The sequence below is a fragment of the Bombina bombina genome, chromosome 3 (genome assembly GCF_027579735.1).
Source record: "Bombina bombina isolate aBomBom1 chromosome 3, aBomBom1.pri, whole genome shotgun sequence".
Taxonomy (NCBI): Eukaryota; Metazoa; Chordata; class Amphibia; order Anura; family Bombinatoridae; genus Bombina; species Bombina bombina.
In genome coordinates, this window is record NC_069501.1 from 700,115,346 (window position 1) to 700,132,881 (window position 17,536).

Here is a 17,536-nt window from a genome sequence, read left to right on the forward strand (position 1 = left end):
ATGTTTACTTTTTATTTTCACTAACTCAGCAGTGCCTGCTATCTTTTGTACTAGTGATGTATAGAGTGTTCCCACCTGCTCCATTCATAATGTGAATGGGTGCTCCCATGAGTTAGACATGTGCAAATAGACAATTCACAAATGCGCATATAATCTAATCTGCCACTCCATGTAATGCATTATAAGTAAACAGTGAATTGGAACAAGAGTTTTGCTTCAATTGTTATTATTACGTCATTGGGACTCCTCCTAGTGACTGAACCGTATATACTAAACTGCACTAAACTATCAACAATTTAGATGCCAGTGATAAAGACTCCACATTCAAAACAGCGAGCTGTGCGACAAAGGTAATAATTGGGAGATGGTGAGAAACTTAACCAGCATAATAAAAAAAAACACTTGAACTGGAGAGGCAGGAAGCAGATTACATGTAATTTTAAAAGCATTGCTAAAATGTAAAAGATTTATAAAAAAATAAAAAAGGCATCTATAAACATTTAAAGGTGAATATATCAGACATTTTAAAGTGGTGTTAAATCCTAACATTTCAAAACCCCTAGAATTTACCATCACTAAAAATAAATAGGCCATTCAGTGATCACTTTATAAAAAAGTGTGCTAAACGTACCTTTTTCTGTGCTAAACTCGGCGTCTCTGGCCATCCATGGCACAGCGCTCTGAGGTAAAGTTTCCACCTATAAACTATTAATCGTGCTAGCATACATAACACTGCCATATACTAGCACGGTTATTGGTTTAGAGGTGGAACCGTCACCTCATTGAAAAAAAGAGTGCTGTGGGCGGCCGGAGCCACTGAGTTTAGCGTGGCACAGAAAAGGTAGGTTTAGCACACTTTTTTTTCTTTCTTTCTCAAAGTGATCACTGAAAGTCCTTTTTATTTTTTAGTGATAAAATATCCTATCGGTTTTGAAACGCTAGGATTTACCATCACTTTAACAGCGCTCACTTTCAAAATTAAAGTCTGGGGTGAAAACCAGCTTACATGCACTGGTCACAGTCTGCATATGCATACATGTATTTATGCATACATACATAGCTTTGGTATAACATTCTAGAAGTACAAGAATACATGTATCAATGATAATTATTACTTTTTTAACCATCAGAGCCTGAGTGGGTGGAGGTGATGGTGGAAATCCTTCTGTCTCTCTTCTCTCAACCAAGCAGACTCTTCCGGCTAGTCTCTAGAAACGTTTTTAAAATGATAAGTCAACACGTAACAAAAAATGCTCTTCGACTGATTTTGAATGTAAGTAACATTAGTGTAAAATGCAGGTAAATATAACATTTCTTAGTATATGGTATAGTATTATATGTTTTATGAATATAATTTATTATATGAGTAAAGTTATGATGATTAATAAAATGTATGTATAAGAATATTATATTTCAATGCCTTAACCTGGTAAGTTGATGCAAAGCTTTGTTATGGGTGGAAATGTTCCATTTATGATAACTTTTAAAAATATAAAGTGATAAATCAAAGCATTTAGCAAACGCTAGGATTTACCATAACTAGAAATCAAGTGATGCAAACGTCATCTTATTGAAGGAGAGCAATGTGCCGTGGCCAGTCGGAGCCGATGATTTTTGTACTGTGCAACGGCACAGAAAGGGTGAGTTTAGCACCCTTTTTACATATCTCATCACTTAAACTCCACTTGATTTTTAGTGATTGTAAATCCTAGCGTTTGTTATAAGCTTGGATTTACCATCACTTTAACCCCTATAGGACGGACCGATCCTTCCAAGTTCCAGTTGTAAACAAAAAAAGTAAAATTAAGCACATCATCATCACTGCAATCATGTGCTTAAAAAATGGGGCTGATTGGCTCCTAAAGTTTTCCTTTAACAGAATACATTATTTTATATAGATTTTATCCCCATTTTGTTGTCCGGTAATAAATTTTAGGTTAAGACAATTAGAACACTTAGGGCCAGATTATGATATATATATATATATATATATGTATGTGTATGTATGTATGTATATGTATATGTATATATATATATATATATATATATATATATATATATATATATATATGTGTATATATATATATGTATATGTTGCGCAACAAGCGCAAAAAGACGAAGTTAGAATATCACGTGCGTGTTCACATACTCTCCCATAGAAGTCAATGGCGGAAAAAAGTAAGAAAAAAAAAAAACAACTAATGCCCTACTCTCACACAAACCCGATCACATATTCTTATGTGTGCTAACCCTGAATGCAAATATTAATGTTTCACATTCTAATGTTCTTCACGTACTGGAATATGTTTTATTTGTTTATAAATAAATATTTCTACACATATCTGATGGTATTTTGGTACAATAGATAGATAGACAGACATACATGATTATGTGTATGAGAATATGTATCAATATGTATATTATAAATAAATAGAAGATATTTTGATATGTGCAGAACATTGTCAAATATTTACAGTAAATACATAGTTGAAACAAATATTGCATATATATGCTTTTACATGTTTTTGTCTATTTAACTGCAAAGGGCTCCAATGCACTTCTATATATGTCTGTCTATATACTTACTATATACAGTATGTATACACGTGTTTTTGAAAGCAGTGTTTTATCAATACATCAGTGTTTCTGGTAAGTTAACAAATTAAAGTTCTTAAAGAGATATAGAAGTCAAAATTAAATTAATAGTTCAGTCAGAACATGCACTTTTAATATCCTTTTTCAGTTTTCTTCAGTTATCAAATTTGCTTCATTTTGTTGGCATCCTTTGTTGAAAAGCATACTTAGGTAGTGTCTGTAGCAGCAATGTACTACTGGAACTGGCTGGTGATTGGTTGCTGCACACTTATGCTTTTTATCATTGATTCACCAGATATTCAGCTAGCTCCCAGAAGTGCATTGCTGCTCTGGAGATGTATGCAAGCAATAGCAGAAAAAAAGTATAGCCCAGCACCTTAACTAGGTTAAAGGGACATTCTACACTCATTTTTTCTTTGCATACATGTTTTGTAGATGATCTATTTATATAGCCCATAAAGTTTTTAAAAAATATAAATGTATAGTTTTGCTTATTTTTAAATAACATTGCTCTGATTTTCAGACTCCTAACCAAGCCCCAAAGTTTTATGTGAATACCGTCGGCTACCTTCTCCAGCTTGCTCCTGTTTGTGTAAAGGGTCTTTTCATATGCAAAAGAAGGGGGGGGGGGAGTGTCTTATTTCCCACTTGCAGTGGGCTTTCCAGCTACCTTTTCAACAGAGCCAAACTGACAGCTTCTAAATAAGTTTTTAAACGGTTTTATACTGGATTTTTATATCAGTATCTGTGCATCTTATTCTTTATAGTAGTGTCTATTACATGCAGTTATATGAAAATGAGTGTATACTGTCCCTTTAAGTCGGTGTGCAGGAGTCCCACATCCAAAACTCCTACAGTATCCACTTTAAAAAAACTGTTGCAGCAGCACCACCACCACCTTGTATAAAACTGTTTAATTTAGCCATAGCCAAATTACACAGAAACATAGCAATGTTATGGGTTCTACATTTCATTATTCATCACATAAAATAGCCACTTAGGGCTTCACCCTCCAGACAATTAACCATTTGAATGACCAACTTATTATAATAGGTAATTACAATAGTCAACATTTCTACTCCTCCTAGTGGTCAAAATACAAAACAACATTCAATAAAAGGTATATATACACATTATCAAAAAGTGACCAATCCAGTTCCCTATTCATACCGTCTGGGATAGTTGTATTAAGTCTTAAGATCCAATCAGCCTCCCTTTTGAGGAGTTCTCTATTTCCCTCCCTGCCTGGGACATCTAATGTTTATTCCTGATATTGCTTTTGGTTTATCAATTTGCATACCATCTTAGTGGTCTCGCCAATATAAACTTTGCCATAAAGTCTGTGTTACAATTATGACTTTAAATCTTCTATTTTGTTCCAGTAGTGGGGTGATGAAATGTGGAATCTCTTATACTATTACAATTGGAACAATTTAAGCAGTGAAAACATCCATAGTTATTTTGGGTAATGTTTCTGACTCAAAACTTTACTGGGACCAATATTGACCTTCGCAATTTATCTAATTCCCAATTATCTTATATGTAGGCAAAGGAAGAAACTTAAATTCATGTACTCCTGGATTGCAGTCCAGCAATGTTTTCCAATGTCTGCAAATAATTTTTGTTAATAGACTTGCTTAAATCAGAATATTTGCACACAAAAGTCACTATTGGTTCCCTAGACTCATATTTATTTGTCTGTAAAAGAGATTGTCTGGACATCCTTTTGACTTCCTCAATTTCTCTTTCCCCTAAATGTATGGGAAGCCCCTTTCAATAAATTGCCTTCCCATGTCTCTTAACCTACTACTAGTTACATTTGTATCTGAGACAATTTGCTGCACTCTCATAAGTTTGGTTTTTGGGTAAATACATTCCAATTACAATATGTTCCTTTTTATTATAAATCACTAAAAAAAACATCTCTATATACATTTAGTATCCGAAAAATGAATTCTCTCTTTACTGTAACTCAGTTTGAATGTTATATGTTGTGCAGTCATATTCAAATCCTGTACAAAACTCTCCAGGTTTCCAATGTTGCCCAACCAAATGAAAAAAAAAAACATAATTAATGTGGCGCCACACTGAATATAAAGGATATTACTACTGTACAGTGTTCTCTACAGAATTTTTTTTACTAGTCGGGTGGCATTAGGAAGTGGGGCAGTGTAATATTTGATAATTTGTGCAATGATAATTGAACAATAAAAATTTGATAATTTTAATATTGGCTAATTTTAGCTTAATATTGGCTAAAAATGTTAGCCAGGTGGTGCACCCACTAAAAAGGTCCTGGGAAAACACTGTTACTATAAACAAAATATTCATGAATATATTTCTTTCATGTAATTGGCAAGAGTCCATGAGCTAGTGACATATGGGATATACAATCCTACCAGGAGGGGCAAAGTTTCCCAAACCTCAAAATGCCTATAAATACACCCCTCACCACACGCACAATTCAGTTTTACAAACTTTGCCTCCTATGGAGGTGGTGAAGTAAGTTTGTGCTAAGATTTCTACGTTAATATGCGCTTCTCAGCATTGTTGAAGCCTGATTCCTCTCAGAGTACATCGAATGTCAGAGGGACGTGAAGGGAGTATCACCTATTGATTACGATGATTTCCCTAACGGGGGTCTTTTTCATGGGTTCTCTGTTATCGGTCGTAGAGATTAATCTCCTACCTCCCTTTTCAGATCGACGATATACTCTCAAATTTACCATTACCTCTACTAGAGAACTGTTTTAGTACTGGTTTGGCTATCTGCTATATGTGGATGGGTGTCTTTTGGTAAGTATGTTTTCATTTACTTAAGACACTCTCAGCTATGGTTTGGCACTTTATGCTATTTATATAAAGTTATAAATATATGTATTGTACTTATATTTGCCATGAGTCAGGTTCATGTATTTCCTTCTGCAGACTGTCAGTTTCATATTTGGGAATATAAACACTTTAAGAAATTTGTTTCTTACCTGGGGTTTAGTCTTTTTCAATTTTGACTACTTTTGCATTTGCGGGTATTAGGCCAGCGGGTGCGTCAAATGTTAGACTTTATTGCATCTTTTTTGGCGCGGGAAATTACGTTTTTTTTGACGCAACTTCGTCATTTCCGGCGTCACACGTGACGTCGAGACCTTTCACATGGCAGCGTCATTAGTAACGCAAGTGTGTCATTTCCGATCAATTTTGGCACCAAAAAAGTTTACGTTACGTTGTGCGTCATACTTGGCGCCAATTTTTTTCATTATTTCAATACCCCATTCATGTTTGCCTCCTGCTTTCTTCTATCAAGAGGCCTATGCATTTGCATTTTTTTCCCATTCCTGAAACTGTCATTTAAGGAAATAGATAATTTTGCTTTATATGTTGTTTTTTCTTTTACATTGAGCAAGATGTCCCAATCCGATCCTGTCTCTGAAATTTCTGCTGGAACATTTCTGCCTGACGTCGGTTCTACCAAAGCTAAGTGCATTTGTTGCAAAATTGTAGAAATTATTCCACCGAATGTCATTTGTAATAGTTGTCATGATAAACTTTTACATGCAGATAGTGTTTCTATCAGTAATAGTACATTGCCAGTTGCAGTTCCTTCAACTTCTAATGTGCATGATATACCTGTAAATTTCAAAGAATTTGTTTCTGAATCTATTATGAAGGCTTTGTCTGCATTTCCACCTTCTAATAAACGTAAAAGGTCTTATAAAACTTCTCATTTAGCTGATGAAATTTCAAATGACCAACAACATAATAATTCATCCTCTTCTGATGAGGATCTATCTGAAACAGAAGATCCTTCCTCAGATATTGACACTGACAAATCTACTTATTTATTTAAAATAGAGTATATGCGTTCTTTATTAAAAGAAGTGTTAATTACTTTGGATATTGAGGTAACCAGTCCTATTGACGTTCAGTATAATAAACGTTTAAATGCTGTTTTTAAACCTCCTGTGGTTTCCCCAGGTGTTTTTTCCCATTCCTGAGGCTATTTCTGATATGATTTCTAGGGAATGGAATAAGCCAGGTACTTCCTTTGTTCCTTCTTCAAGGTTTAAGAGATTGTATCCTTTACCAGCAAAATCTATAGAGTTTTGGGAAAAGATCCCCAAAGTTGATGGGGCTATTTCTACTCTTGCTAAACGTACCACTATTCCTATGGAAGATAGCACTTCCTTTAAGGATCCTTTAGATAGGAAGCTTGAATCTTATCTAAGGAAGGCCTATTTATATTCAGGTCATCTTCTCAGTCCTGCTATTTCTTTGGGTGATGTTGCGGCCGCATCAACTTTCTGGTTGGAAAATTTAGCGCAACATGAATTGGATTCTGACATATCTAGCATTGTTCGCTTACTGCAACATGCTAATCATTTTATTTGTGATGCCATTTTTGATATTATCAAAATTGATGTTAGATCCATGTCTTTAGCTGTATTAGCTAGAAGAGCTTTGTGGCTTAAATCTTGGAATGCTGATATGACATCTAAATCTAGATTACTATCTCTTTCTTTCCAAGGTAATAATTTATTTGGTTCTCAGTTGGATTCTATAATTTCAACTATCACTGGAGGAAAAGGAGTTTTTTTGCCTCAGGATAAAAAACCTAAGGGTAAATCTAAGGCTTCTAACCGTTTTCGTTCCTTTCGTCAGAATAAGGAACAAAAACTCAATCCTCCTCCCATGGAATCTGCTTCCAGTTGGAAGCCTTCCTCAAATTGGAATAAATCCAAGCCATTTAGGAAACCAAAGTCTGCCCCTAAATCTGCATGAAGGTGCGGCCCTCATTCCAGCTCAGCTGGTAGGGGGCAGATTAAGGTTTTTTTCAAGGACTTTTGGATACAATCTGTCCAAAATCATTGGATTCAGAGCATTGTCTCTCAAGGGTATCAAATAGGATTCAAAGTAAGACCTCCTGTGAGAAGATTTTTTCTCTCACACATTCCTGTAAATCCAGTAAAAGCTCAGGCTTTTCTGAAGTGTGTTTCAGATCTGGAGTCTTCAGGGGTAATCATGCCAGTTCCTCTTCAGGAACAAGGTTTGGGGTTTTATTCAAACCTATTCATTGTACCAAAGAAAGAAAATTTGTTCAGACCAGTTTTGGATCTGAAAATTTTGAATCGTTATGTAAGAGTACCAACTTTCAAGATGGTGACTATAAGGACTATTCTGCCTTTTGTTCAGCAAGGACATTATATGTCCACAATAGACTTGCAGGATGCATACCTTCATATTCCGATTCATCCAGAACACTATCAGTTTCTGAGATTCTCTTTTCTAGACAAGCATTACCAATTTGTTGCTCTTCCAAAGGTTCTGGGTGCCCTACTATCTGTAATCAGAGAACGGGGTATTGCGGTGTTTCCTTATTTGACGATATCTTGGTACTAGCTCAGTCTTTACATACTGCAGAATCTCACACGAATCAACTAGTGTTGTTTCTTCGGAAACATGGTTGGAGGATCAATTTACTAAAAAGTTTCTTGATTCCTCAGACAAGGGTCACCTTTTTAGGTTTCCAGATAGATTCAGTGTCCATGACTCTGTCTCTAACAGACAAGAGACGTTTAAAATTGGTTGCAGCCTGCCGGCGCCTTCAGTCTGTCATTCCCTTCAGTGGCTATGTGCATGGAAGTTTTAGGTCTCATGACTGCAGCATCGGACGCAATCCCCTTTGCTCGTTTTCACATGAGACCTCTACAGCTTTGTATGCTGAATCAATGGTGCAGGGATTATACAAAGATATCACAATTAATATCCTTGAATCCCAATGTACGACACTCTCTGACATGGTGGATAGATCACCATAGTTTGGTTCAAGGGGCTTCTTTTGTTCGCCCAACCTGGACTGTGATCACAACAGATGCGAGTCTTTCAGGTTGGGGAGCTGTTTGGGGGTCTCTGACAGCGCAAGGGGTTTGGAAATCTCAAGAGGCGAGATTACCCATAAATATTTTAGAACTCCATGCAATTCTCAGGGCTCTTCAGTTCTGGCCTCTACTAAAGAGAGAACCGTTCATTTGTTTTCAGACAGACAATATCACAACTGTGGCTTATGTCAATCATCAGGGTGGGACTCACAGTCCCCAAGCTATGAAAGAAGTATCTCGGATACTTGCTTGGGCGGAATCCAGCTCCTGTCTAATCTCTGCGGTACATATCCTAGGTGTAGACAATTGGGAGGCGGATTATCTCAGCCGCCAGACTTTACATCCAGGGGAGTGGTCTCTCCATCCAGATGTGTTTTCTCAGATTGTTCAGATGTGGGGGCTTCCAGAGATAAATCTCATGGCTTCTCATCTAAACAAGAAACTTCCCAGATACCTGTCCAGGTCCAGGGATGTTCAGGCGGAAGCAGTGGATGCGCTGACACTTCCTTGGTGTTATCAACCTGCTTACATCTTCCCGCCTCTAGTTCTTCTTCCAAGAGTGATTTCCAAAATCATCATGGAACAGTCTTTTGTGTTGCTGGTGGCTCCAGCATGGCCACACAGGTTTTGGTATGCAGATCTGGTTCGGATGTCCAGTTGCCCGCCTTGGCCACTTCCATTACGGCCGGACCTACTATCTCAAGGTCCGTTTTTCCATCAGGATCTCAAATCATTAAATTTGAAGGTATGGAAATTGAACGCTTAGTTCTAAGTCATAGAGGTTTCTCTGATTCAGTGATTAATACTATGTTACAAGCTCGTAAATCTGTCTCTAGGAATATTTATTATAGAGTTTGGAAGGCTTACATTTCATGGTGTTCTCATAGATTCTCCTGGCATTCTTTTAGAATTCCTAGAATTTTGCAGTTTCTTCAGGATGGTCTGGATAAGGGTTTGTCTGCAAGTTCCTTGAAAGGACAAATCTCCGCTCTTTCTGTTTTATTTCACACTGTTTTGTACAGGCTTTAGTTCGTATTAAGCCTGTCATTAAGTAAATTTCTCCTCCTTGGAGTCTTAATTTGGTTCTGAGGGCTTTACAGGCTCCTCCTTTTGAACCTATGCATTCTTTGGACATTAAACTACTTTCCTGGAAAGTGTTGTTCCTTTTGGCTATCTCTTCTGCTAGAAGAGTTTCTGAGCTATCTGCTCTTTCTTGTGAGTCTCCCTTTCTGATTTTTCATCAGAATAAGGCAGTTTTGCGGACTTCTTTTCAATTTTTACCTAAGGTTGTGAATTCTAACAACATTAGTAGAGACATTGTTGTCCCTTCTTTATGTCCTAATCCTAAGAATTCTTTGGAGAGATCCTTACATTCTTTGGATGTGGTAAGAGCTTTGAAATATTATGTGGAAGCTACTAAAAATTTCAGGAAGACTTCTAGTCTATTTGTTTTATTTTCTGGTCCTAGGAAATGTCAGAAAGCTTCTGCTGTTTCCTTGGCTTCTTGGTTGAAACTTTTGATTCATCAAGCTTATTTGGAGTCGGGTCAAACCCCGCCTCAGAGAATTACAGCTCATTCTACTAGATCAGTCTCTACTTCATGGGCTTTTAAGAATGAAGCTTCAGTCGATCAGATTTGCAAAGCAGCCACTTGGTCCTCTTTGCATACATTTACTAAATTCTACCATTTTGATGTATTTGCTTCTTCGGATGCAGTTTTTGGTAGAAAAGTTCTTCAGGCAGCTGTTTCAGTTTGATTCTTCTGCTTTTGATTTAAGTTTTTTTCTTTTCAAGTGAAAATAACTTATTTTTTGGGTTGTGGATTATTTTTTCAGCGTAATATGGCTGTTTTTATTTTATTCCCTCCCTTTCTAGTGACTCTTGAGTGGATGACTCCACATCTTGGGTATTGATATCCCATATGTCACTAGCTCATGGACTCCATTGCCAATTACATGAAAGAAAACATAATTTATGTAAGAACTTACCTGATAAATTAATTTCTTTCATATTGGCAAGAGTCCATGAGGCCCACCCTTTTTATGGTGGTTATGATTTTTTGTATAAAGCACAATTATTTCCAAATTTCCTTTGTTGATGCTTTCTACTCCTTTCTTTATCACCCCACTGCTTGGCTATTCGTTAAACTGAATTGTGGGTGTGGTGAGAGGTGTATTTATAGGCATTTTGAGGTTTGGGAAACTTTGCCCCTCCTGGTAGGATTGTATATCCCATATGTCACTAGCTCATGGACTCTTGCCAATATGAAAGAAATGAATTTATCAGGTAAGTTCTTACATAAATTATGTTTTTGCATAGGTTGGAGCGACATTGGAACCCATAGCTGTTCCCTGAAGTTGGAGAAAATAATTATCTTGGAAGAGAAAATAATTGCACCGTAATGCAATCTTAAGTAACTGCCCAATGAATTATCTTTTTGCCACAGAAAATTGGCTATTTCCCAATAAAATCCTTGCCACAGCCACCATACCTGACTCATTAGCTATGGCTGAATAAAACATTTTTATACAAGTGTTGCTGCTGCAAACAGATTAATAATAAAATGCTCTAATGCATAAACACCTATACCTTCTCCTTATCTTATTTTAGTTTGTTTGATATTGTTTTCATTGTTTATATTCAGAGATATACTTTGTGGGTTGGAGACAAAGTTTACATAGCATGTAACCACTACTTATCTATCACTGTGATTTTTCTCCAATTAAGGGTGCAAATAGATATCTTGAGCAAACACAAAATCAATCTTTGTAATGTTCTTTATGTAATTTTCTTAGGTTCTTGATCCAGAAGAAGATGAAAATGAGGAAAGTGCTGTTGTAGTAACTGATGACAAGAAACCAAAGCAATCTGCTGATAAGGTGAAACTCAGATAGGATATGAAAACAATCCATGTGCATTATGTTTATAGCATGTATATAAAATCATTTGGAAATATATTCTTTGATTTATATGTGCTTAATTTATCTGTGAAAATAGGGCAGACAACATATACAGTCATAGAGGCAGATGGTCTATCTGCTGAATGTGGCACACACAGGTGCATTTTTGGATACTGGGCTGGTTCCAGAAAAACTGTTTGTAGCTAAACTGGAATTGTTTTATAAAGATCTACTAGGAAGATTTCATTATGTACAATTTTTTTTTTTTATGTATTTATATATTTTTAGTAAAACTTAGACACTACTATTGTCAAATGATTACTTTTGTTGTAGTCTTTAAATTTTGAAATATGAAAAGTCCAAATGAAAATAGAAAGCTCTCAGATAGCGGCTAAATTCTGTTAAATACAAGATGAAACATTTTATTTTCTGCTGTTTCCTAACTTCATATCTTACCATATATATATATATATATATATATATATATATATATAAAATCTGACTGACAGTTTAGATGTGCATATTATATACCAGGCATTAAAGGGACAGTCAACACCAGAATTTTTGTTGTTTAAAAAGATATTTAATCCCTTTATTACCCATTCACCAGTTTTGCATAACCAACACAGTTATATTAATACACTTTTTACCTCTGTGATTAACTTGTATCTAAGCATCTTCTGACAGCCTCCTGATAACATGACAGTTTATTTATTATCTATTGACTTTCATTATAGACAATTAGTGCAGTGTCTGCCACAATCCACGGGCGTGCTCACAATGTTATCTATAGGGTTTACCTGAACTAGCTCTCCCCTGCTGTGAAAAGCAAATATAAAAGCATGTGATTAGAGGCGGCCTTCAAGGGCTTAGAAATTATCATATGAGCCTTCCTAGGTCTAGCTTTCAACTAAGAATACCAAAAGAACAAATTGGTGATAAAAGTAAATTGGAAAGTTGTTTAAAATGACATGCCCTATTTGAAACATGAAAGTTTTTTTTGGACTTTACTGTCCCTTTAAGCACGGCATTGCAAAAGCTCTTCATACAAAATAAATGTTTTAAAATAGTCACTTTATTAATGATTTGTAAAGCTCTACACATTGTGCTAACAAAGTACATAGAAACACTGTTGAGTATTTAAAGTATTTTACAGAAACAGTAATAAAATGATTTTATATTGCTCTGCAACTTTTATTTTAATAAATTAAAGGGACGTATAGCATAAAATATCCATAGTATGTATATCAGCAATTAAACATAACATTTATAAAGGATCTTTATACAAAATAAATGTTTTGAAAAATATTTGCAGGAATATTGTGTATTGTTCTGGACACATCTTAATCTAGATGTGTTAGGGACACATCTAGGTTAAAGGACCAGTCAAAACAGTAGATTTGCATAATCAACAAATGCAAGATAACAAGACAATGCAATAGCACTTAGTCTGAACTTCAAATGAGTAGTAGATTTTTTTCTGACAAACTTTAAGTTATGTCTATTTCCACTCCCCCTGTACCATATGACAGCCATCAGCCAATCACAAATGCATACACGTACCATGTGACAGCCATCAGCCATTCACAAATGCATACACACTTATTCTTGCACATTCTCAGTAGGAGCTGGTGACTTAAAAAGTTTAAATATAAAAAGACTGTGCACATTTAGTTAATGGAAGAAAATTAGACAGTTGTTTAAAATGGCATGCTCTATCTGAATAATGAAAGTTTAATTTTGATTGAGTGTCCCTTTAAGAAATACATGTACATTTTTCCAGGAATTGATGAAACACAATTTACAGAGTTAAATTACAGGAACGGTGAAAGAGGCAAAATAAATAATAGTATATTGTAAAGTATTTTTTTGTTGTGTTTTTTTTTTTTAACTGTTGACAATTTTTAATATTTTATGGGGAATATAAATTTGTGGGTTTTTTTTGTCAATTTTATATAAATTTGTGTTTTTTTTTGTCAATTTACTCAGGAGAATGATGAAGAGAACAGCTTAGATGAGGACAGTTCCAGTGACGAAGATGAGGCAGATGATGAAATGAAAGGAAGTGAGGATGAAGAGGAGGTTGTTGATGAAAATGCAAATGAGCTCTTTCGCAAGCAACTGATGGATGTTTTAAGCGGTAGCAATACTATGGTACACAGATTTAGACTTGTGCTATTGTTTTCACTACGTTACTGTTTACTATGTGCCGGTATGATACTATTATACTTGTACTACAGGCTGTCTGGATAGCTGGTAACCTCGAGTTTCTGTAATGTGATAAAGGAGAGTGATCGTGTTCCTTGGAAATCTGCTATAAGACTAATACAAACTGCATAACTATAAAGAAATGTCATTCAGTGTTCTTTGATATATAAATATGTATATATAAGAAAAACATTTCTAATATTGGTCCTAATTTGGTCCTGTTTTCAGTATAGATGATAGTTTTATTATTTATTTGGCTAATAAAGATTAATTTAGTTCACTGCAGGAAGAGGAAAACTTTACATCAATGCTGTGAATATTTATATAGCAACATAACAAAAAGGGAAAATTGCCTTTAACCCCTTAAGGACAAGGCCATTTTTCAATTTCTTTCCCTTAAGGACCAGGGCTATTTTTACATTTCTGCAGTGTTTGTGTTTAGCTGTAATTTTCCTCTTACTCATTTACTGTACCCACACATATTATATACTGTTTTTCTCGCCATTAAATGGACTTTCTAAAGATACCATTATTTTCATCATATCTTATAATTTACTATAAAAAAAAATATGAGGAAAAAATGGGGAAAAAAAAAAACACTTTTTCTAACCTTGACCCCCAAAATCTGTTAAACATCTACAACCACCAAAAAAATCCATGCTAAATAGTTTCTAAATTTTGTCCTGAGTTTAGAAATACCCAATATTTACATGTTCTTTGCTTTTTTTGCAAGTTATAGGGCAATAAGTACAAGTAGCACTTTGCTATTTCCAAACCACTTTTTTTCAAAATTAGCGCTAGTTACATTGGGACACTGATATCTTTCAGGAATCCCTGACTATTCCTTGACATGTGTGTGTGTGTGTGTGTGTATATATATATATATATATATATATATATATATATATATATATATATATATATATATATATATATATATATATATATATATATATATATATATATATATATATATATATATATATATATATATATATATATATATATATATATATATATATATTTTTTTAGAAGACATCCCAAAGTAATGATCTAGGCCCATTTTGGTATATTTCATGCCACCATTTCACTGCCAAATGAGATCAAATAAAGAAAAAATTCACTTTTTCATAATTTTTTTCACAAACTTTTTAGGTTTCTCACTGAAATTATTTGCAAACAACTTGTGCAATTATGGCATAAATGGTTGTAAACGCTTCTCTGGGATCCCCTTTGTTCATAAATAGCAGACATATATGGCTTTGGCATTGCTTTTTGGTAATTTGAAGGCCGCTAAATGCCACTGCGCACCACACATGTATTATGCCCAGCAGTGAAGGGGTTAATTAGTGAGCATGTAGGGAGCTTCTAGGGTTAATTTTAGCTGTAGTGTAGTAGTCAACCCCAAGTATTGATCTAGGCCCATCTTGGTATATTTCATGCCACCATTTCACCGCCAAATGCGATCAAATAAAAAAAAAAAATGTAATTTTTTTTTTTACAATTTTAGGTTTCACACTGAAATTATTTACAAACAACTTGTGCAATTATGGTATAAATGGTTGTAAATGCTTTTCTGGGATCCCCTTTGTTCAGAAATAGCAGACATTTATGGCTTTTGTGTTGCTTTTTGGTAATTAGAAGGCTGCTAAATGCTGCTGCGCATCACACGTGTATTATGCCCAGCAGTGCAGGGGTTAATTAGATAGCTTGTAGGGAGCTTGCAGGGTTAATTTTAGCTTTAGTGTAGAGATCAGCCTCCCACCTGAGAGATCCCACCCCCCTGATCCCTCCCAAACATCTCTCTTCCCTCCCCCACCCCACAATTGTCCCCGCCATCTTAAGTACTGGCAGAAAGTCTGCCAGTACTAAAATAAAAGGCTTTTTTTTTTATGATTTTTTTTTTTAAATATCTGTTTAGCTGTGATGGGCCCCCCCCCCCCCTCCTTAGCCCCCAAACAGCTCTATAACTCTTGCCCACATCCTATTTGCTGCCATCTTGCGTACTGGCAGCTGTCTGCCAGTACCCAATTTGCCTCCCAAAAATGTTTTTTTTATTTTTTTTTTATGTAATTACATTTTTTCTGTAGTGTAGCTGCCCCCCTAATACCCTCCTCCCCCTCCCAGATCCTTTTGACAATTATCTCCCCCTCTCTCCCATTCATTAATTCATTGGTGGCAGTGGCTGTTACGCGATCGTGCGCGCTCCCTGCAGGCCCCCGCACGCTCCCGGAACCCGGCGTGCACATTGCACATTCAGGAACCGGATGCCGTGTAGCGATGGGCCGGCCAACAGCCTCCCTGCAGCTGCTCCCACCCACCAACGATCGGGCCAATCGCTACCGATGCAGAGAGGGCCACAGAGTGGCTCTCTCTGCATCGGTTTTGGAAAAAAGGTATTGCAGTGATGCCTCAATGTCGAGGCATCACAGCAATACCTTGAAAGCGTCTGGAAGCGATCAGGATCGCTTCCAGCCGCTTTAAACCCTGATGTCGTACAGGGTACGTCGCTGGTCTTTAAAGACCAGGTTGTGTGCGACGTACCCTGTACGACATGCGTCGTTAAAGGGTTAACGGAACATTGTACTGTAAATATTTATTGCTGTTAATTTACTTCCAATGATCAATTTTACCTGCTAGAGTATTACATTGTTTACAAATAGCTTATTTGCCTTTATTTTGCCATTTGAAAAAGCTGATTTGCCTTTTGAAATCACCACTTATACAAAACAATGCAATACTGCAGTATTGGTTATCAAAAGCCTTGTAAATAAGAAGCAACAAAAGAAATAAACATCCCAGTGAGGGAGAAAGAGTCCATCCCTTTTGAAATGATGTTCCTGCAGTGGCTCTAAATCTAATTAACACTTAGATTTATACACTGGAATTATATCAGTTTTAGGTTTGGTAGTAAACCCTGCCTTTGGAGTAAAATCCAATTATACCCTCAGTTTCTTTGAGCAGTTATTTTTTTCCCTTGGATATTTTTAATGGGTGCACCACCCAGATGTTTTTACTGACCAGCTGACTAATATTAAACATTTTCAATGTTTATTGCTCAAATATCATTAAATAAGTTTTATGTTAAATTATGCAGTTAATTTGTGCTGTAAATAACAGAAAATGTTATAATATTAAAATGATTACACTGTAACCACCCGGATAATTTACGTCTCCAGGCTGGCAACATTTTCTGTTGAGAACAGTATTGGGACTATTTCTCTCCTGGGTACAATGCGTGATGCAGGTTCAATTTATTTCCCACATTGTAAAATAAACATGCAAAACAAAATGCAGACTAAACACAATCAGCTGACATATTTATTTTTGGTGTATAATTTCAGTATGCGCTTTATTTTGGGGTGGCACCCAGCTACAGTGCAAAGGCTTACATGAACAGTGCCTTGGGTTAAAAAATATGGTACAAAACTAAATAAAGATGGTCTGTTATGTATTGAATGGATATGAATGTCACACTGTTAGCTAATAATAATAATAATATAGTAGTACTTTTTTAGGTTCAACTGAAATGTAAAAATAACTACAGTAGATATGTTGTGACTGATTCTTATAATTGTATTAAGATAGGTAAATAAGTGATTATTTCACATTGTAGGAAACATAAAATAATTATCTGTGCGTAGAATAAACTAAACTAGTCTTTTACAACAACAAAAATTAGTTACCTTAACCCCTTAATGACCAACGACGTGCAGGGTACGTCCTCCAAAAAAATGTCCTTAAAGGGACATGAAACCCAAATTTTTTCTTTCATGATTTAGAAAGAGCATACAATTATAAACAACTTTCAAATTTACTTCTATTATATATTTTGCTTCATTCTCTTGATATTCTTTGCTGAAAAGCATATCTAGATATGCTTAGTAGCTGCTGATTGGTAGCTGCACATAGATGCCTCCTGTGATTGGTTCACTGTGTGCATTACTATTTCTTCATTAA

At 35.5% G+C, this 17,536-nt stretch overlaps 1 protein-coding gene across 1 annotated transcript in view; it reads left to right on the forward strand.

The window, feature by feature from the left end:
• The window catches only part of MYBBP1A (MYB binding protein 1a), a 203,715-nt gene that overhangs the window by 55,854 nt on the left and 130,325 nt on the right, over nucleotides 1–17,536 (forward strand). The window contains exons 15-17 of the mRNA XM_053707495.1: nucleotides 1,131–1,273; nucleotides 11,264–11,347; nucleotides 13,358–13,522. Of these exons, the coding sequence (XP_053563470.1) occupies nucleotides 1,131–1,273; nucleotides 11,264–11,347; nucleotides 13,358–13,522 (392 nt within the window). The remainder of the gene's footprint in view (nucleotides 1–1,130; nucleotides 1,274–11,263; nucleotides 11,348–13,357; nucleotides 13,523–17,536) is intronic.